Consider the following 23,419-nt stretch of genomic DNA (forward strand, 5'->3'; position numbering starts at 1 on the left):
ATTTAGACAGTTTTCTCTTAATGCTCAGACAGTGAACTGTTCCCGTTTAAACAGGCTTTTATTTGACAAGAGTACATTCCCTCAGATCTGAAGCTCTACTAACCGCGATACAATTGTATCACACTCTGCTATAATCAACCATGTTGTAAATTTGGGCACCACCACCTTTACAGACATTCACAAGAAAAAAATGCACAGAAAGATTTTAGGGTCATATAGCTCAGAACATTAAAAAGCAAAACGGTTCTCTGCATAACATCTGAGGAAAGAGAGCTTTGAGCCCTTCTAGCTTGGGAGCATAATTATCTGTTTTAAACATTTAACTGCGTGCTGCTGCTGTACCCTTGCTGAGTCTCAGAATGAAAGCTAGAAAACTAAGAGCCCTACTGTATGTTCTTCATTCCCAGGAACGTTCCTATGAGAAAACCTTATTAATGAGCTTGCAAACGAGCACCCAACAGGGAAATGTCACAAACAAGAGTGGCTAATGCCCCAGAAAATCAAATAACTGAACACTTGGCTGATTGTGGTGCCTTTCGTATTTATAATAAAAAAGGGGGGGACTTTAATTCACTGATTCTGAAGGGGTCAACACCTTGCTGAACAAAACAACTCATTTATTTATGTTCAGAAATCTCCAGATGATAAATTACATTGATGTTAATCACTTCAATGCATACTACACAATTAATATCTGTACTCACCGAAAACTTAAGGATTATTAAAAGTATGACAGCACACACATCTGGCTGATTTTTCACATAATTGGGCACAACAATTTCTCCTGGTATCACAAATAAGGGTCCTAACAAACAAACACTGCAAAATCCTGGTTCAATTAATTAGGACTTAAATCCACAAGACAAAAGCAATTTCAAGTTGTAGCTCAAGCCTTGTCTTCTATGCAGTATGGTGGCACTCCATTTTAAGGAGAGAAGTGCAATACTTCCCTTCTTTTTATCCCTCCTCTCTTTTTTCCCTGTCATATTTAAACTAAGATATTTAATGACATATAATGCAGGTTCTCATTATTTCATTTCCTTTTTAATAGTATTTTTAAAAAAATTCCTTCATGTAGAATTCAAACCCATGATCTGTCATTTAACCCTGTTCATGTCCTGGTTAACATCCATTCATCTTAGATGGGGATAAAGTGAGGTTTTCATAAACCTTCATGGAGCAAAATCGGCTAGGCTTAAACCAAGTGAGTGTATTTAATACCAATCATATCAGATTAGATTTGCCCCCACAGTAGCCTTATTTACTCAGAGTAGACTCTGAGATCCATGAATGGGATCAGTATTTCCTAGTGAAAACCTGTTGTTTCTCACTGAGAACGTAAGAAATCTTTTTAGGTAGCAAAGGAAAGGACATTGAAAAAAATTAGTTGTACATTTATTTTAAAGCTTATTAGACACTACACATAACAAATGAAATGTATAATTTAATAGATATTTTTACATAGGTCCTCATTAGGCTAAAGCAATAAAGTGACTTAAAGAAAAATTCTAAGTCAGGTAAAAATACAGAAGACCCATAAATATGGCAAAATTGTGAAATTGGTCCTCAAATAACTGGACTTAGGAAAACTCTGAGGGGTAAATGGACTCCCTAGACTGTAAGTAGAATATGGTGAATGTATGCTTGTATTCATCTTTTCCAGGTCTGTAAGTATCAAAGCGTTTTTAAAGGGGCCAATGATCCCCAAAAGGTTAAGAACTGCTGATTTCAAGGGCATGAGTCAGTATTAAAATACAGGTGCAATGTTACTCCTCACAGCCATCCAAAATAATTCAACCTCCATGCAGACTGGCTACTGAATAAATTATTCTAGGAATCTCTTGTATTCAAGTGTCTCTTCTTTCCTCATGGTCATCAAGATATGGTGCTACTTTTCTGCAGAGAAAAGGACAGCTGTGGGGGGCACCGGAGTTGAGCCATCAACAGCACCGGGCAATGACTGATCAGACTTCAGGACCCAGTGACTGAGTGCTTCAGGCATTTGAGGAATGAGGCTTTTTGTTACTGCACAGCTGCTAGTGTTCAAGGAAAGTAAAGCTAGTAGGAAATGATGTAGAGAATTCCAATTGTGTTTGAAGAAGCTACAAAAGGAATTCCTGGCTGACTCTGCAAAGTTCTCAATAGTACTCTAGGAGTGGAGGGCAGTAAACTTTCTTGAGCATAAAGAGCCTTACTTAAGATATCAAAACAGACCCAAAGTTCCATTCAGGTTAATGTGATGCTTTGTAATTCTTAACTTACCTTTATACAAAAAATATTTTTTTCCTTATGTGTATTCCAAAAAGTGTAATAAGGGCTAAAATATTTGTATGATTTTCTTGGATAAAAAAAACAGAGTCTCCCACAAAAAGGTGCCATATTAGAGTTTAAAATGATCAGCTGGTACATCCTTGTTTTTGGAGGGAATTAGAGTCACTTTCCTGCAATTGAAGGCTAGGAGTACTTTGTTAGATTGACATCAAATGGATTCAGATGTGGAGCCTTATTCCTTTTCTTAAAAGGACAAATCTCCCTTGAATCGACAGAATATGGAAGACAAGCCTTATGAGGATCATTATCAAGTTTTCCAAGAAGTAGGAGGTATAGCACTTGAAATATTTTGCATTTGGGAGTGAGGGTAATTTTGTAGGTGGGTGGGACTATATTCTATTTAAAAGATACTCTGGGATAATACTGAAAGAGTTTAGGGGTGGAAACTGGGTGAATATCTACTCAGGACATACAAAGAGCTAATGTATTATTAAAGCTAATGGGCCCCTACAAGGAAAGTTAATGGATATTAAGTTTGCTTAAATGAATTACATATTAACAAAGTCACAAGAAATCTACTATCTGCTAATTTAGATAATATCTGATCATTTCTGTTTTCCCATTATAGGGACATTATACCACAATAGTTTTAGTGATATGAAAATTATAAGCATGATGCCCATAATGAAGCTTTATAATGAAGCAGATGAAATGAATTAATGAGAAACCCCTGCATTATGTAATGTTAAATTGAGCCAAGCTCATGAAGTTAAGAAAAGGTTGGAATGAGATGGTGTCTTAGAAGCAACTTTTTATAACTTTTCCCACTCCACCCCCCCATTTTGCTCAGATGATTAAGATGAATGCTAAGGATTGTATGAAGTTGAATGGTGGACCCTAAAGATATGTTCATGTTCTAACCTCTGGAATCTATGACTGTAGCTGAATTTGGAAAAATTAAAAAAAAGAAAAAAAGAAAATGTCTTTACAGATTAAGGATCTCGAGATGAGGTCATTCTGGATTATCTGGGTGAGCCCTACATCCAACGGCAAGTGTTCTCATAAGAGACACACAGAAGAGAGACCCACAGAGGAGAGGAGAAAGCCATGTGAAGATGAAGGCAGAGAATGGAGTAGTGAAGCCACAAATTAAGGAGCTCCTGGGACTCCCAGAGCTGGAAAAGTCAATGAATAATCTACCCCTAGAACCTTTGGGGGAGAGGGGGTGTGGTCCTGCCAAAACCTCAGTTTTGGACTTCTGGCCTCCAGAGCTGTAAGGAAAGAAATTTCTGCTATTTTAAGCTACTAAGTTTGTGATAATTTGCTATGGCAGCCCTAGGAAATTAATCCAAGGATTCACAAAGTTTCTTTCATGAGACATCCAATCACTGCCATCCAAACCAAACTCTGGTAACATTTTCACTATGCATACTCAAATATCACCTTGATTTTTCAGAAGCCAGATACAAAGTGAGAAGCTGTTTGTTTTTTTTTTTTCCCTTCGCTTTGTGATAAAAAGTGAGAAGCTGGCTACTTAGCCACAACCTTGGCATAAGAATGGATTTGTGCAGAAAAGTACTTTTTCCTCTTAAGCGGAAGGGTCCAGAGGAGAAGATGAGGAGAACATATTCAGTCTACAAAGCCTGGTAAGGACAAAACCTCATTCATTACGATCTAGCTTTTATTGATGAAGCCATCAAGATTGTGGCAATGACCCCAAAATGTCGACTTTTCAACTCATTGATATAATTTAAGCTAAAACAGAAAAGGACATGCCATTTAAAACAAAATGCTGATGTAGAATGGGAATAAAATCCCTTCTATAAAAACTTCAGTACTTACAATGGGATTAAAAAAGGGGGAAAATTACCCCAGATTTTGCAGTTGGCACAGAAATGCTGACAGTCTGTATGCAAAGAAATTAATTAATTAAGTCATGTGTTACAGCAGATTGAAATCATTTCAGTTTTACCTTTGGGTTCAATGTAGCATTTTCAAATCCTCATTGGTATTTTGTAATATGGCAGTACAGTGTTTCAGTAAAATAATCCTTTATTTTTCTACCAAAAATAAGAATTCTATGTATGTTATATAAAATGAATGCATTGAATAAATGGCTTCTGAAGAGTTTCTAGGTAATTGCATCTCTACCAACCTCGGAATAAGATACCAGGGTACTCACACTGTACTTCTAGATACCGCTGGGTCTGCAGGTTTCCAGTGACCGCAGGGTGCTCCACCTGGCAGATCACTGGGACCCCATCGTCCTCCTTGTGCACCTTCAGCATCAGCTGACTGGTCACAGTGTACATGTCTGACCACTCTTCCACCTCCGATTTCCCTGGGGAACAGAAAATGTACCAAGAAACCAGAGTTGGGTGAATTTCTATCAGTTTGTTTTTATGTTAGAGGCCCTCTGTCCTCTAACCCCAACATTGCTATTTTAACAAATATGATGGCAGTTAGTTGGGATGAGAATAATCTATGGATAGTTAACTGATAAAATGATTATTTCCTTAATTCCCAACTTTTCAACCTGGCAGCATAGTATTTAAGATATATTTCAAGTCCAAATAACATACACTATTTTTACTAAAATATATTATGTATGTTTCTTCTGTCTTAAAACCTCCCAGAAAAAGACAGCTGACTGTCTGCTGTCTGGCTGCTCAAGGTACGCAGGAGGAGAAAAAGAAAAATAGTTTTCACCCCTACAACCATCTGAACTTGAAATATTGACTAGGCTGTCAGGCCATTTAGAAATTCTAGGACATCATCCAAATCCCCTAAGTAATTCAACAAGCGGTAGAGTTACAAACAACCCCCTTTGCCTACCCCCATCATCAACAATTAAGACAGAAAGTAACTAAATGGATTTACATAACTGAAATTGTAACTGAAATGTTTAAACTCTGAGACTTTTGGAAGACCACAAAAATGCAGTGGCAGTGGGCTAGAGCAAAGTAAGATACAGGGCTTGGGGCCAGATGGGAGACACATCCAAGAACACCCAGAAAAGGAGGGAGGAGGCTTCCGGATGGAATGAATAGGCCAAGGCAGTCCCTTCCTGAACTCAGCACTCCCAGGAACATGGCACACCATTAACTTTCTTTTAATGTTTTGTACTTATCGGTACACATTTAATGGCTGAATTCACTTAGAAAAGCAGAGAGGAAATGAGAAACTCCTTCCTTCCAAAACCATACCTAGGAAATAGGAGATTAAAACAGAACAAGCTTTTTGAAACTTAAGCTGTTATATATAGATTTATCTGCTTCCAGATATAGATTTCTATATCCTCTTTCTAAAAGGGCTGATTCTTTTCTTTCTTATGCTCTTTATTTATTTAACAAGCACATATACAGCACTTACTTTGGCCCAAGTATTAGCTAAATACTTTACAACTATTCACTCATTTCATCTTCATAAAAATTCCATAGCGTATGTAATATGATTGTCCCCATTTTAGAGGAAACTGAAGCACACCACTAGCATTTTTGTCATATAAGTAGAGGAGTTCAGCCCTACGACCTTTGTGCAGTGTATTACCTGCAGAGTAACTTCGAAAAGGAAGAAATTTGAATGCAGAAATACAAGCGGAACTTAACTGGCAAAAAATGGACAAAGAGGGTATATGCTGTCTCCTTTATCTGACGCAACACCTGAGATAGCAGGTATTTGAGGATCCAGTACTCAAACCCGGGATGGCCCAGTACTGAAGTAGACGATCAGAACGGGCTAAAGGAGCTGACTTGTACTGTCATCACAAAATCATAGACAGTGAAACAGGCTGGTGAACTGGGCAACTGAATCATAGGTTTCACAAAAAAGGAGGTCCCTGTAAATTCATAATTAAGATGAAATTCTTAGTCCACTAAGTGTAACCACTCTTGTAGGAAAGCATATAGTCAACACAGTTGATAGTGTAATAGATGTCAGAATGACTTGGAATTTACCATATGAGAAAGTTTGTTAAACATTTTTTAAAATGTATACCCTGAAAATTTGGGGCTCTGATCCCCTCTGGGTCTCTGCAAAAGACAGGGTAAAAGCAATGAGAATAGAAGGTACAGACAGAGACAGCCTGAGCTCAAGAGACAGTCCTCGCAAAAGTTCCTCCTGGCATAAAGAGTTCTAGTTCACAGTTTTAGTTCTTTCTGGGCATCTGAGTAGAGCAACAGATATCACCATGAACCCTCAATCAGCAGAATGAGGACATGGATTAGGACAATAAAATGCTGTTATGCTTTGGCCTCAGACATATTTAGTAACTGATTATAAACCATATCTGAATGAATAGTTTTGTTTCATGGGCATGTTTTATATTTGTTCTTGATTTTCACAAAGGCCTACCTGCCAGAATCAACTAACTACTTCAGTATGTGGCAATCTGCAGCTTACCTTTTAGCTCTGTGTTCCCTTTGAACCACCTGATAGTCGTGGCTGGTTTGCTGGCCATAGCAGTGCAGTTGACTTCAATCTCCTCACCTTCCACCGCAGTGTCTTTCTGGATATCGATCATCAGATTACGTGGTGGGACTACAAATTAAACATACGTGCTTTATAAACACAGAATGCATTTTGCATTGTTGCTATAACATTCCTGATGGGAATTTAAAACAAATCGCAGTAAGAGAGGAAAAAGAAATACAGTCCTCATCAAATAAGGTGAATTATGCAAAATCAGTTAATTTAGAATTTCTATCCTAAATTTACGTTACAAAATAACCAGTGTGGCTGGGCACAGTGGCTCAGGCCTCTAATCTTAGCACTTTGGGAGGCCGAGGTGGGCGGATCACCTGAGGTCAGGAGTTCAAGACCAGCCTGACCAACATGGAGAAACCCGTCTCTACTAAAAATACAAAATTAGCTGGGCATGGTGGTGTATGCCTGTAATCCCAGCTACTTGGGAGGCTGAAGCAGGAGAATCACTTGAACCTGGGAGGAGGAGGTTGCAGTGAGACGAGATTGTACCATTGCACTTCAGCAGCAAGAGCGAAACTCTGTCTCAAAAAAATAAAAAATAAAATAACCAGTGTCTCGCTCCTAAGTTATCACTGAGCACATTATATCAATATAGATATTAGTCATCAGTCATTCAAAAATTAACCAGAAAGTGGGTATAAAAGAGGAGTACATACTATTGAAATGATCATCCTTATCAGGAAACTCCCAAAAGCAATATTTCTGCTTGAACTCAACTCTTGAATTTCAATCTTCAAATGAAAGATTCCAAAGTTAACCAGCAAAGATAAAAATCTCTGAGTCCCTTAAAAGAATCACTCACCATAAAATGCACAGAAAAACTGTGCCTCAAACCAGTTCCATGTAATTAAAATGATTCCTAGAGATCCAGAATATAATCACAACCTCTGCTAGATAATGTAGTAATAAAATCCTTTGGATATGAAGATGCAGTAATATAAGAAATGCCAATTCGTTTGCAGCAATTTTCCAGATTCTGAATTCCAGTGCTTCAGATTTTGGAAACCAAAGACGAAAGAGACTCTTAAGTGCTTATAAGTAGATTTACATATCAGAATTAAACCACTCTTTTGTAGACATATCAAAATATATGTGATAAAATAGTCAAAGTAACAGATTTGGGAGTGAAATACTATCAAATCAAAAGTATATAGTGTGATGGTGATGATGATGATGATGATGATAAAATATCTTTTATGAAACTGAGTTGACAGTAAAACTTCATGTGCAACCTTACCTCAGGACTGAGTCTCTTCAAATAAAAATCAGTAAGAATACTGAATTCAGTACAGTGAATCTAAGAATATGTGTCCTGACCACCATGAATAAGCAAAGACAGTTCTGAGACTTATGATTAATAAGTTTCTCAACTCAGAAGAGAAACAAGAAATTAAATATGTATAAACATGCCATCCTGATGATCAAGTTGAATAATGAATCTCTGATATTGCTTCAATAAATTATGGGATTAAACTATGTATTTGGGATTTCCAACTGTTCTAGTCCACAATGTGAAAATTCTGCCCACAGGAAGACTTTTACACTGAATTGGAACAGTTGAAAATTCCTACAGAGAATGATAGAAAAGTAAAAGTAAAATGATTTGTTGCACATATTTCCTTAGCAAGATAGCGTTTAGTGGTGTTGGTGGTGGGGGGTGTAATAAGAGAGTAAAAGCATCCCTTTTCTTTGTTTCCTATGTACAAGGAAAACGACATATTTGCTCAACTGGATGTGTTGCTAATATGATATGGCCCAAATGAGTAGTTAAACATGGCAAAGAACAACCCTAGTTTACGTTTTAAGAAAAAATAAACAAAAAGAGAGATTTAACATCTAATTTGGAGTTGCACATCTGCTAGCATTTTATGAGACACAGAAAGCCTGTAACAAAAGAAATGGAATGACGTCAACTAGCAGTATCCTTAACATAGTTTATCCATGCTAGATGATAGTCAAGTAGATTACAGATTTTCAGCACATGTACCTAGATAGTTGATAGGGGATACATGGAGAGACTAGATGTTTAGAACTAATAAATACTACTGCATTCTGAGTGCAGTATTATAGGTATATTTTTTTACATGCTAATTGTTAGAAGAAATGTCAGAGAAAAAGCCTAAAGAAAATAAGACCTTAAAAAGTGGTATAAGAAAAAATGAAAAGAAAACAAGGTGTAACAAATATAGGAGTGTCTTCTCAACAAATGAAGAAATGAAAGTTAAAAAAAAAAGATACCTTTCAAGGTCCAGGAAAAAATAAAAATAAGAGCGACGAAAATAATTTTTCATATTGACATAGGCAGTGGTTCCTAATGAGAACTGTAATGGAGTAACGTAACTGATGGGATAGGCCGTTAGGAAGGTGGCTCTCTTAGGATATGACAACAGGGCAAATGGCTAAAGCCACTGGCAACCCTGGAAATCCCTAGGGAATGGGGCAGATCAGATCGCATTTTACCTGTATGACTTTGGGAGAAACACTTTGATGGTCACTCTGTGGAAACACGGGAATCTTCCTGATGCGACAGATCCGGCAGTTATTAAAAGACTCCTTTATGTCTCTCTGTCGAGTCTTAGTGGAATTTAGCCACAAACATACTCTGTCAGATAGTTTTGTCCTGTGTTCCTGGGTATCTTTCCTTCATTCTCTCGGTTTTCATGCTGAGCTTGGAAACCCCTTATCTCTGCTTACCCCAAACTTCTCCTAACCTCCACTACCTGTTCATCTTCAATGGTATTTCTCGGTGGGAAGTCCTTATTGCCTTCATTTGGTTCATAAAGATGACGGTGTGTTCCTTCCAATTATCAATAATGTCTGATGGTTCAAAGTAAGGAAATGATAAGGTACAGATAAGGATTGAGAAAAATTCACCAATGTCTCCTCCAAATTTCGTTTGGTGGCTAAGAGCCTGACAGGCAGCTAGGTCCTCACCTGGATTATTTATTGTTTGGCATTATCCAAACAATTGCAACAGATATTCTATAACTAAATTTTGTAACTCTTCAGAGTGAATCCTGAACCAGTGCTAGTTCCTAGGATTATATGCCCAAAGAGCTGACATCATCTTCAGCTTTATGGCTATGTTAAAAATGTAGAAAACTTCAAAAGCATTAGAAAATGTGCCCAGTGTTGTGATGGCTCACGCCTGTAATCCCAGCACTCTGGAAGGCAGAGGTGGGTGGATCACCTGAGGTCAGGAGTTCGAGACCAGCCTGGCCAACATGGTAAAACCTTGTCTCTACCAAATACAAAGATTAGCCAGGTGAGGTGGCAGGCTCTTATAGTCCCAGCTATTCAGGAGGCTGAGGCAGGAGAATTGCTTGAATGCGGGAGGTGGAGGTTGCAGTGAGCTGAGATCATGTCACTGCACTCCAGCCTGGGCAACAGAGTGAGACTCTGTCAAAAAAAAAAAAAAAAAAGTGCCAAGTGTAGAATAATACAGGACTTATTTATTGTTGAAATCACCACTCTATGAAATACTGAATGATTTTTTTTTCCAAGCCCATAAATAGTTTTCTCAAGATTGTGACCAATATTTCCAATCTTTGCTAAGGTTAGAAGAAGAAACAGGCATGTATACTGTGAGTTGTTTAGTTTATAAATTAAAATCTGATAATGTGAATCATAATAGTTTATTGATATGTTATAAAGTTGACTTTGCTCAGCTTTTTTTTTAAGAGCAAGAAAACTTTCAAAAATATAAATGAGGTAATTTAAATCTGTTTTTCTGAAATAAAAAAGGGTTGGACAAGAAAAATCTTAAAATTTATTTTGGTCTATTAATTCTATCCTGTTTTTCCTTTAACTTCATAATGTCTACTCTAACACAAAAGGTTAGTAAAGTATAAAAATCCATTTGTAAGAAAAATGAATTAAAACTGCTGCTAACCAGAGAATATACTTACACATGGTCCACTAAACAGGCACATTTAGTAAAAACTGCCTGCAGCCATTAATGAAAATAACCAAAGATATTTCTAAGGAGGGGCATATAGATGAAAACCTGAATGAAAATTACATAGAGGGAAATATTAGAAAACAGCAATGAAATGTCAACGTTTTTCTTAGCTAACCTCAAATCTATAAGAGTGCTAATTATAAACATGACGCCTACAACATTTAACAAAAATCAGCAATATCAAGATGAGTCACATTAATTACAACAAAAGAGGAGTCTTAAAGCTGATCAGTATGTGAAATCTCACGCTAAGACCCTTTAAAATAATTAGGTTCTCCTGTTCCTGGAATCTTAAGAATGAACACTAATCTTAGAAGGACAGGACTGTGATAATATTAGCTACTATTATCAGTAACTATATTAATCTTAAAGAAGTGTATTCTCTGTCTCATTCATCTCTTCTCATGAATAGTAGTATAAAGAGAGTCCTACAGTATATTCTGGAGAAAGAAACAAAATCATCACAAGTGGAAGGAATCAATGAATATCCTTAAAGGCACCAAATGAATGCAAAATATCATAGGAGAGTCTTCAGATTTTACATGGATAAAATCATAAGCATAATAGTAACTACAGAATAGCATAGACAACATTAACAAATACTCATCTCTGTATCGTATAATTATGCTGAAGTTTTTACTGAATGCATCAAATAACTAATAGACATATGCACTAAAATGAGCATCTTCAACCTATCAAGAAGTTTGACAGCTGTGTAAGTACACACGGAGTCCTTTTCAGAGAACTGTAGATAGCAACGAAGATGCTAATGTCATTCTTCATTCATTATAATATCTGAAAACTCTAAACCTTATGAGAAAGGTTTGAATATACGAGTATCAGTGGAAATTGTCAGATTTTGGAAAATGAAAGACTCAAACACTGATGACAACAATTTTACTCTGTCAAGGAATCCTAGAGTAAATTAAATGGAAAGAATATTAAGTGAATGTATAATATCTGCAGAAAGAACATCTACTACTTTTTATACTTGAAAGTGCTACTTTCAAGTATATTTAAGTTAATGCTTCTATAAAATACAAGTAGGAACCTACTACTACTAGAATAATCAGACCTCAAAAAAGATTACAGGCATAATGCCTCTCAAAATTCTAGTGCTGGCACACTGGCTCCGAAGCACAAAGTATATTCAGAGCCAAACTGATCCAAAGCAGTGGTTTTGAGAACAAATGTACCAGGCACCAGAAAATGACAGGCGGTAGTAACTTCTTGCCAATGGCCAGATATACTCCTGAAAACAAAAGATGTGCGCCTTTAGGAAAAAAAAATCTTAAAACAAAAGCATTCGGTATTTAACTAAAAACAACCTAGACTGGAAGACACAAAGGTTGTAATTGTACGACAAAATTGTAAGGTCTATTCCAAATTCTAAGATTCTTCATTCTTACTGAGTGCTTTGTAACCTGGGCAAGATGTCTAACCTGTTATTATGATTTTACTCCTGTGAAAACAACAAATAAATACAAAAAGGTGTATGTAGTAAAATACTCTGAAAATTAAAAATACCATAAATAGATTTTATTTTATGATTGTCACTTTTGTGGAAATTCCAGAAATGATGTTTAGTCAAAGGGTGAACGAGTAGATGGTCAATTTGAAGTTTATGCTGCTAATGACTTACTCCAATAAGCAAAGAGAGTTTTCAAATACTCCGATACAAGCAAATAGACAGAAAACTTCAAATTTATGCTTGTGAATTTGATACATCTGCAAAATACCAAAATAGTCATCCCAGCAAAACCTTCCATGCTTACTATTTCTACAGGTCTAATCTGAGTTAAGACCATAATAGTGGCAAATACGACTACCTGAAAGCCATCTATCATTAAACACACACCAGATTAGAAATTATATGGACAGATTTTAAACACAACTTTATCAGTACTCCTCTTATCAAGAACATATATATGAGCATTAGGGATGTGTTTTAGCTTAATGAATAAAAAAATTTTCCCTTCTACAGCTGTGTTTAAATAAAGTAATGAGGCAGCAGCTCAATATGTACATCCATAAATACATATATGTGCACACATACCAAGCAAAAATGTCCTTCATATTTATCTTTCCTCTTTAATCTTGATATCATTACACTGAAAAGCTGCAGTCTGCTGCCTCAAATAGACTTTGATTCATCATCTTCCCGAAGGTGTAAATCAGATATCTTGCCTCATGCTATAGTATATGTCCTTGAAAATTCAGTTTCAAGAAAATCCAAATCAGTTGATGTTATGCACTAGAGTAAGTTTGTCTAAAGGTGACTAATTCAGACCACCTTCAACACAGAAATATCTGCTGACTATATTAAAATATAAACATGGAAACCTGACTACTGGGATTTTGCTGAAACTCACAATCTGGTGATCATAAATGAAGACACTCAGCTTCCTAGAGGTGTACCTTAGCAGCCTGTCAACAGTTCTTTGCTTGTTATGAGTTAAAGTGCTCTTAACTCTTTTATGTCCAATGACTGCAATTTGTCACAAAATATATGTTCATGGGGCATAATTTTTTGCAGCACAATCTAGAGTATAAGCAATAAACAAGGCCATAAGTCAAGCCAATGAAAAGGAGATCAACAACATTAAAACGAGGATGTAACTCAGAAGGAAAAATCATTACATGGATTTCATAACTGAGCTCTGCCATGGGGTATAGATTTGGTAGCCCATCTCCCCTTCTCCTGCACAGAAGGAAGAAAAAAAATTCCGGTAGTTAAAAGCAATAACATTTCATGTGGTGAGTGATTCATTTGAGGGCTCTAAATTCTCTTGATCTTTGCTTCTGAAGCTTGAGGTTTGAAACCCAAGAGCAGGTGGAATCTGTAAAGACTGCTGATTGCCATTCCTTAGAGCATTTGGTAAAATAGGCTATTTTTAAAATTCAGCAAGATGGGCGATGATTTTTCCTGAAACAAGTTTGAACAGGAGAGTTCACCATTAACCCTTTCCTTGCTGCTGTAAGCTATCTGGTAGTAAGGGCTATCCCCATTCCATTTCCCTGTGTAAGCCCCACATGTACTTCTTACCCAGGACTGTGATGGTCGTGTAACTTTCCTGTGGGGGGTCAGTGTAGAGCTGGCAAAAGTATCTTCCTTCATCAGAAACTGAGACATTTGTCAATGATACTTTGAGTTCACTGCTAGAAAAATTCAGCAACTGAAACCTGCTGTCCTTCAAAGCTGTGAAGCAAAATAGAGTTAGTAATTGTTAGAAGGTGGACGGACAGTCTATTTTCCTTAATTATTTATTAAATCTTGCTGTGTCTGGTTCTTCTTGACTTACTATTTTAAGTGTTTGCGGTAACTTCATGTAGACAAATAACCCTGTCCAAAGGAAACTTACGCATGAGTGAGTGTGTATATATACACACACACACACACACACACCCAGCTACACACACTTCTATCTTGGCACAATTCCAAATGCTGTTAGTTTTCAGCACTTACTCATATATGTTTTCAGATTTTTCTATCAGAGATAGAAAAAAAGAAAACAAAAGGAAAAAGCAGGTCGTGCGTCTCCTGAAGCAGGGAGTGTCTCCTAGCCTTTGGTACTGGAAGTTCAGGGACTAGGGCCTACAGCCTTTTAAAATGCCTCAAAAATTCTAAGTAAGGCCTTCAAAAACAAGGGCTTCTAATTATAAAACAGAACTAATAAAAGCCTTAATATTAATTACAGAAGCAAAACTTTATAATAAAATAATCTTAATAGCAAGATAAGCCTAATTAACTTGGATGCACCTTAACGTATTTGATGTGATTTGAGGTGGAGCTGCCAAAAATGGATGACCTAGGGCCTACGGAGGCCTTAAACTGGTCCTGCGGTTCCTAAGTACATTTGGCTTCACAGTATGAAACTGATTAGGCATTAAGCAGGGAATCAGAATCACTGCAAAATTGATATATGTGGGCTTCTTATTTATTTCAAGTGTTCTCTTTCAAAATCCTTTTTTAATTTTGGCAAAGACTAACTTAGTATATGACGAAAATTAAGAATAAGAAGCTGGCTTATTTCCTTTTATCTTCCCTCATCCTCTTAAATGTTCCTTAGGTTTATCACCATTTTCCACAGGTCATGAATGACCCCGAGGTCTTGGGGAGGAAGGGGACAAGCAGCTGGGAAGGGACATGCTTCACTTTAGTTTGGCATCAATGCTCTCCAATAACAATTTTTTTTTTCCAAAAGGTTTGATTCTTACCCTTACCAAGCCCTGACAGTCATATGAACCATTTCTATCATACACAAGTTAGTTGCGATTTTGTTTTTTGTGATGTTACATTTGGAAAAGATTTCAGCATATGGACACTTCCATATGCCAAAAGCTATGAGGAGAGAAGACCTGGTTTTATGCTTATAGGCACGTATTACCCTGGAAACTTCAATCTTCAAACCAAAGGGATTATCTTTCAGAATGCTGTATTTTACTTTGCCTTGCCCTGTTTGAGTTGTTTGTCAGCCAAGTATTTGGGACTCAATTGCAATTCACCTTGAATTACTACAATCAATTTCTATTGCAAAGTAAGACTGCCTTACTTTTAAAAGGGGCCATTCAAGGTTTCTATTAAGTAGAAAGATTATGATTGCCTGTCTCCTCTTCCCTCTAAAGAATTGACTAAACTTTAAGCATCTAACATTAAATTTAAAAAAGGTGGCCTTCGCAATCTTTTTATCAAGACAACACGTAGGGAAAAAAAGTTGCCAGCTACAACTATAGGGATGGAAACTTACGCCTGAAGTCCCTGAAATAAATGGTCTGCCTGTTGGGATTCAGTAGCTGAATCACAGAGTCGTCACTCTTATTGACTTGGCAGCTGATGGTCGCAACCTCTCCCTCGATCACTGTCACGTCTTTCGTAAACAGATTCTGTCCATCACCTTAAAAAAAAGGAAGAAAAGGTCAGAGGAAAATTTCCATCAATTAAAATGTGATGAATGGGATCTATTAAAGTGGGAAATAAGCATATTAGAAAATGAACACAAGTAGCAACATTTAGCATGGCTCTAATATCTTTCTTCATAGTCTAGACAACGAGTCTATTAATCCAAGATTGATCTAGAGACAAAAGACAACTAAGCCTGGAATTGTCATACCCTCAAAAGCTGTGATGCAAAAGGTTTCAGCCTCTAGTACTTTGTACTAGTTGGGTAATATATTGAAGAGATATTGGAAAGGTCAGTGTACTAGCTTTTATGAATGCTGAAGCTCTCACAAATGGAGTAGGGAAGATAGATGCGGCCAACTTTAGCTTACCTGCCCTTGAGCCAAGCTATTTGGTCAGCCTCACAGAAACTCAAGGGGCCACTTTACAGAAGTAGGTAGGAGGGTTCAATAAGTAATCTCATCTTGTTAGTTGACGTTGACAGTCCCAATGTATAGGCAGTTCATCGTGTGGGAGTGAGGCCTATCTGACTGTGACTCTTTGGGATCTCAATAAAATCCTGGAAAGGCTTATGGTTTGGAGTCGGTTACTCTGCTCTCTGAAACTCACACCTTCATGACTCACCCAAAGCCCCAGGCATCTCTGAACTGACACCCCTATCTGCAGATCACCCCCACCCCCTGCCAGCCATTTAGAGAAAATCTCCCTCAGAGCATGTCAAAAAATCATGGCTTTCAGATTCACTAATATACAAGGCTTAGCTCCAGATCTTCCCTAGTTTGTTGCTTCTAAGATTAGTGACAGCAGCCAGGGCACCTCATAAATGTCCTAAATGATCTACAGCACAGGTAGGAGGGGAAGTGAGTTCAATTCAGAACCAAAGGATGAAGTAATTGTCCAGTGTTCAATGTCGCACCTGGCATAGTAGGGGATACAGAAGTATACGCTGTACTAGCCTTTAAGAAGCTGCAATGTGGGTGAAAACTGATACCTTATCCCTACTTACAGAACAAAAAGTGTGATATAGGCAGCAGATGTAATGGAAAGTCGGGAAAGGGAGGGAGAGACTCCTTTTTAGCTGTGTGGCTTTTTAGCTGTGTGACCTCTGGAAAATTAATTAAAGTCCCTGAGCCAGTTTCCCATGTGAAAAATGGGGATAGTAATTAAAAACTCTCTCACAGGGCTGATGGGGGGATGAAAAAGGGTAATAAATATAGAGCATTTAGCACTGTGTCTAATTTCTCATAAAACTGAATAAACAGCAGCTGCTGCTTATATCATCATCATCATCATCATCATCATCATCATCATTTCTCTAGACATCAAATCCAAAGATTTATTAAGCCATTATGCACTGGAAGTAGTGTGGATTCAAGAATAAAGGCTCCTGCTCTCAAGGACCTCCCTATGCAGCTATTTTACACCAACTCAGGGGCAGATTATTTGCTCTTTAAAAAAATGTTGCCATATAAAGAAACAAAGGTCAAAGATAAATACTCATCTAAAGAAAATTTGAGACAGTATAGAGATGCAATTAGAATGAATGGAGGGTTTCCACCTGCTATCATACTTCTGTTGAAGGATTCTTTTTTTTTTCCCCTGCTAGGACACACCGGGAAAGTGTGAGAGGGGTGGCTAAGATGGGTCTAAGGCAAATCCACCTAGAAATAGACCAGCCCCTGGCAGAGGATTAGAAGAGAGGAAACTACAAGGATAAGGAAAAAAACATTATCAGGGCCACAGATAAACAAAAATTTCTGGTGCTTGAGGAGCAGACCAAAATGAAACCCAACCTCGAGCTCTATGATCCAGGGAATTAACCCGGGTGTGAGAACGCAGGCCCACTGAGCTTATAGTGAGTGAGAGGGTAAATTCCCCCAGCTTGATCCAGCAGTGGAGGCTTAGTATGCTGAACAGTATTATAGAATAACAACAAAGAAAAGGTGATCAGAAAAAAAATGAATGGATGCTTACTTTTTCCTTAGTGGATTACTGTGACAAACAGAATTCAGAACCCAGCTGGAGAAAGTTTATTCCCAGATTGGAGAATAGAACAAGGAGAAAAAAATTCCTACCATAATCAAGCAAGCTTTTCAAGGTGGTTTTGCTGGCCTTGGCAAAAGTGTGTACAGAAAGGTCACCACTCTTACAGCCTCAGGTAATGCAATCTACTAAGAAAATTAAGAAAAAATTAAATTGTGTGATTCAAGTGCTATAACTGTCTTACGTCATAGGACTTTCTTTGAGGAGACTAGAATACCGAATTGGGTCTTATCCGTTTTGGGAGGGATTTCTTCTATCAAAGGAAGTATATTAGCAACACAAATAATCTTCCGTTTACAAAAGGTACATGTGGAAAGGCCTGGTGACAGGCAGTAATCCCGTCAACATGAACGAAGGCCTTACAAATCCTGACTACTATCTTGCAGCCAATGGGACTTAAGGCCAGTTGCAATTCAATTATGCTTTAATAGAATAGTTCCTGTGGAAATAATTATATGCTTTAATTTTAGCTCTTTATTGAAATCCTAAGGCTAGTATATTCTGAGAGTAGCATACCACATTCATATTAAGGTTACAAAACATGTATACAGGGGATGGGAAAAGAGGTGTGTTGTCCATGATTTTGTCTTTTAAGTAATGACAACAATAAAACATAATGAGGTTTTGTTTGTTTTCTAGAAAAGTCTGAACATTCTTAATTATCACTTACAATTAAGTACTATAAGGCCAGGCCATTTTAATGTGTCACTACTGAGTAAATCATTCAGGTAAAATTTTTCCATCTGCAAATGTTTGCCCTTGCTGTGCTCTGGCATATTATGCGCTCTGCAAATCCATGGTGGTATCATCATCATGACTGTATTATTTTCTAAAATTGCTAAGGCTAACCTAAAATCCAGGTGTCTCAGAAAATGCCAATTCCTAGCTATGTTAACATGGTTATAATACTAATGCTAAAAAATTATAAGTGATAATGAAATATTTTGCTGAAAGATATCAAAGGGCCTTGGCTGATGGTGGTGGCCCAAGGATGTCATTCTGTAAAAATCACCAATAAATTATATGGGTCAGCTGGACCGCAGCTATGTTAAACAGAGCTCCACACTTTAAGGCGCCATAAGATGGCTGCAAAGGAATAATAATGACCTATTTATTTGAGGCAAAGGAAGTGAATGACAGTGATGAAAATACGGTATGTATGTCAGTACTCCAAACTGCCTGAAGCCTTTATGTAAAAATAATTTCTGCTCACATCCTCAAATATTTCTTCCAAACAGAAGGGTGCACTGTGACTTGATAAATTTTCCCTTGAAATAGATATCATGACAATTAGGTTGCTACAAAATATGATTTGATGTGTAGCAGAAGGGTACAAATAGGCAACTTTGGTGCCTTTCTTAAAGAATCCATTTTTAAAACCTTTCTGATATTTGAAAACTCAATTAGCAGATACAATGTCACAGCAGAAACACCACATGTTCTGGGCAAAAGAAATCAAATAAGTACAGTATACTGTAGCCATTAAATAAGGCTGTTAACAGCAAGATAATTTATTTTAAGGGTAGAACAATGTCTGGCATGTATAGACATTTTTGACTGCTAATCAGTGTATATGAGTGAGGTTTAGGAGAAAGAATCAAACTGGATTTTAATTTGTATCAGCAACTATATTTCCTATAACTCCTAGATTTGCCAGACAATTCTAAAAGTAAAACTATGGCACTGGAGAGTCCCATTCGCTTACAAGCAAGCCCCCTGTAGTAAACTAGAGGTTGTTAGGACATTCATGACAATGGAGAGAAAGCTTATTGTCTAAAAAAAGATAAAATTTATTTTTATGATTAGTAAATGGCAAGACCATGACATTAATGACCATGACAGCAGAGTTGTTGGAGTGGGGGGGTACACGGGGCACATTAATCCCCTACAAATTCAATCTTCAATTAACATAGTTTACAGATTCTTTCCTAAGTGACATTACATAAAATACTTGCCCGGATTGGAATCTATTCAGTCAACAATATGGCCACTGTAGGGAGGTGACAGGGCAAATTTTAAATGAGACATGGGGAAGGGAACAAATGTTTATCCAGGGTTGGGCACTGTGCAGGATGCTTGACATACTTTTCTCTCTCAAAATCCTGGAGTTTTCAGTATCCCCACTTTAAAGATGAAAAACCTGAGACAGAGAGATTTAAATGAGCTGCCTGATGTCATTCAGCTAAGTGGCCAAGCTGGTGCTTGAACCTAGTTCTATTAGATTCTCTAGCCCATACAGCTTGCATTTTTTACCAGCCAGCATCAGGCTTTGATGCCATGGTTCATACTGGCTCTGCCTTGGAAAATGTACTTGCTTTTAAAGAGGGTTATTTGCCTATGAGCAACTTCTGACTTTTTTTTAATTTTTTTTATATTTTTTATATTTTTATTTATAGTTTTATTTATATTTTTATTTATATTTATATTTATAGTTTTACTTTTTTTATATTTCCATATTTTATCCAGAACACAATTACACACTTTAAGATGAGAGAGAAACTGTCCTGAATGTAAAACACCTTGTTTACTACTGCTTCCTTTTTTCAGTGCTCGGCACTCTGCCCCTAGAGAAAGCCTTTCTTACCAGTGCATGGCGGGGCTTTTGCCAGCACCACAAGCTCTTGCCCCCGCTGCCTGGCTGTTCATAAATAAAGCACTTCATTTACACTGGGGTAGTCTTTCTAGTCAGGACTATAATAAAAGGGCAAGTCACAGTTAAAACAGAATTGAGTTTATACTATGGCAACTATGTAAACTCTCACTGACATAGAGGAGGAGCACCGGCAACTCTTAACAGGGATGACAGTTTGCCCAGAGAAAGAGCAAATAAAGTTCCTTGACCTACTCCTTTAGTAGCAAAATCATATTAGGAAAACTAATCATATTAGGAAAACCCTCTGCTCTATGGAAGACTGAACCTAACATTAAATCAGCACAGTCATGTTGTCTAAATAGGAGGAGTCAAACCAAAACTACAGATCGTTAAAAGAAAATCATCTTGCTGATGATCAATGTAAGTTATTACTTAAAAAACTCCACTATAGTTCTTGAAATTTTACACAAATGAAAGGCTCAGGGTTATTCATTCCTACCCTCCTAGGTTTGAAATTTTCAAAGAAGCACGTTTTGGAAACCTTATTTTCTGTAGATGTGTGAGCCCTCGCTGACTTGAAGCTTCAAATGGCTTGTCAATTATGCTCATTTCTGTTGGATACTATTTTTACAACCCTGTTCAGGATGTGCTCAACTTAGAAGAAGAACCTCTAATCCCTACCCGAAAAAAACCATCACTAGTAGAGGCACTGCAATTCCTGCTAACATTTCTGAGAGCTAGTACAGAGTTGAGTACGTTTCAGGAGAAGAAAGAAAAAAATTAAGATTCTGCTGAAACCCAGAGGGAAAAATCTTTCTAACTGCATATGTTCCCCCAAGTCAACGTAAACACAGTGCTCACTACAAATCATTAACAAAGCTATTAAGATTTGATTTCTATCTAAGCAATTATTGTCAGCATATTTTGTACATTTCCTTTAAAAGACTCAATCCTATCTTTCAATTCATTAAACTGTTCCCTGCATTTACAGAGTTTTATATCAAATCAGAAACCTATTTGAATTAATAAGAATTACAGTAAAAGTAATTTGAAAATAAATTATTCGAAGTTCAAGCCACGAAAGCATTTGATGAAAGAATTTAGTTCTATTTAAATATTACAGTAACATTTTTAGGAATCCAGTGTGCAGACAAGAGACAGTGAGAACCAGCGTCCAAAGAGAGGGGCCCATCAACTGTGGATTTAAGGTTAAGAGTGTGACCTCTTCAACACAAATGTAATTCTTTATTTCCTAGAAAGGAACATTTCAACCTGCATGAACACTTTAATATTTATCTAAAATCAAAAGCAATCAATCTGTCTGCTGTTTACAAAGCTTCTCTTAACCTTTTTGATCCTCATCCATGTTTTGTTACACCAAACAGTAAGTCAAATATGTTGATTGTCTGCTCCAAAGACTGTCTACTTGATGGTGAAAATAATTATGAATACAAACCATACAGATCACAAGCTTAGAGATAAACTAAACCAACTCAGCAAGTAATGGAGTGGACAAGACTATGTGACATTGACCCAAACACTTCATCTGCATCACCGTGTTTTTTATAGAACCCTATGGAATCCAGAATCAATACAACTGAATAGAAAGAAACTTCTAGATCAACTCTCTAACTTTAGGCCCAGGGAGTAGATATACCTGAAATCATATGGCAAGCGTGAGGCCCAGTCATGAGTAGACGCCAGACCTCCTGACCAAGTCATCAAGATATTTCTATTCTTGGCTCTTTCTAAATAATATCTTTGATTCATTGCTAATTACAAAAGCAATATATGCTCAAAGGTTTCTGTTGTTGTTTTGAAAGCTTTATTTTATGTAGTATCTCTGTAACACTGTATCCCATGGCATGGAGATGGTCAGGATCTCAAAAGAATCTTCTGCTATATAATTACCGTTGTGTCACTTGAGCTTATAAAAGGAAAAAATATTTTATTTAATCTTTTCTAATCAGTAAAAGGTGAGGCAAATTTTTGAACGGCAAGTTAAAGAGTAATACTCCTCCGTGCTGGTTTTTTCTTCAGTGAAAATTGTTGATTTCCCCAGAATACAAAACAAAAAATATCATCTGACACAACATTAAGCTATTCATGAATATTCTGTATATATGTTCTTGTTTAGTTGACTAATGGCAAATTAACCTTCTCTATTTTCGCTTAAACATATACTATAGGTATGTTTGATTAGCATTGAATTCCAAAAGCTGATTACTATGCATGCTTTGATTATGTAATTACATAATAGAGTATAATGGCTCCTTTGGAGTCATTATGATCTATATGGCAAATATGTTTCAGTTTTGCTGTAGTTTAAATACACGTTGAAATGACAGCTCATAACAAGGTTCCACTTTTCAGTCTTATTGGGCATTTTCCCATTCATCCTAACATCTCCTTGACACCAATTAAGGTCTATTGTGTCAAGCTGCACATACTTTTGAGAAATTCCTTTTGTTTTCTTGGCATTCAAAAGAGGACATTAATTTTAAAAGCTGTATTAAGCAAAAGGCTTGGTTTAAAAAAAAAAGGCTGAAATTCCATCCTTCATCCACCCTTTGAAAGGTCTGCAGGGAATCACATCTAGTTCATTAATCACTGCTCAGACAACCACAAGGGGGTTAAAGATGGAATTTCACCTTTAACTCCAAAATGCACATGAAGGGAGAAGAGCCAAGAATACTGATGCTTAGGGTGGTGGCTCGCCACAATGCATTCCACTCAGGGTCTAACTCAACACCAACCACACCATGTAACACAAAGGCCCATTTTCTCAAACCTCATGTCTTCTAGTGTTCCTTATATTCTGAAGTTCCTTTGTGGAGAGGCAGCTCTGAAATAGCACATCCTCTCTTTCAGAGTTCCCAGACTGGGTTTTCCACAGGTCTAAGGCCAAGAAAACTTACCTAGGGAATAGATTTTCAACAACTCCACCCTCAACTTACACACTAGAAAATAGGTTTTTAAAAAGTTATTGGAAAGAATTATGTAAATTAGGAAAAAAGTTATTGGAAGGAATTATGTAAAATTTCTTTTGTCCCCATGAAATTTCTTTAATGTCAGTTTGCAAGTAATTTCTGCTTTTTTCTCCCAAGAGAATGATCTCTTACACCATGCCAAACCAAAGGTGACCAGAGTCTTGACTTTAAAGACT

At 37.0% G+C, this 23,419-nt stretch overlaps 1 protein-coding gene across 6 annotated transcripts in view; it reads right to left on the reverse strand.

Moving 5' to 3' along the window:
• The window catches only part of CADM1 (cell adhesion molecule 1), a 325,717-nt gene that overhangs the window by 50,676 nt on the left and 251,622 nt on the right, over positions 1 to 23,419 (reverse strand). For all 6 annotated transcript variants that reach the window (XM_012470469.2, XM_012470466.2, XM_012470467.2 and 3 more), the window contains exons 2-5: positions 15,466 to 15,612; positions 13,764 to 13,916; positions 6,673 to 6,810; positions 4,454 to 4,612 (exon numbers count right to left, since the gene is read on the reverse strand). In XM_012470469.2, coding sequence (XP_012325892.1) covers positions 4,454 to 4,612; positions 6,673 to 6,810; positions 13,764 to 13,916; positions 15,466 to 15,612 — 597 coding nt within the window. The remainder of the gene's footprint in view (positions 1 to 4,453; positions 4,613 to 6,672; positions 6,811 to 13,763; positions 13,917 to 15,465; positions 15,613 to 23,419) is intronic.

This window comes from Aotus nancymaae, unplaced genomic scaffold (assembly GCF_030222135.1).
Source record: "Aotus nancymaae isolate 86718 unplaced genomic scaffold, 86718_ANA_hifiasm-v0.15.2.pri h1tg000012l, whole genome shotgun sequence".
NCBI classification, from domain to species: domain Eukaryota; kingdom Metazoa; phylum Chordata; class Mammalia; order Primates; family Aotidae; genus Aotus; species Aotus nancymaae.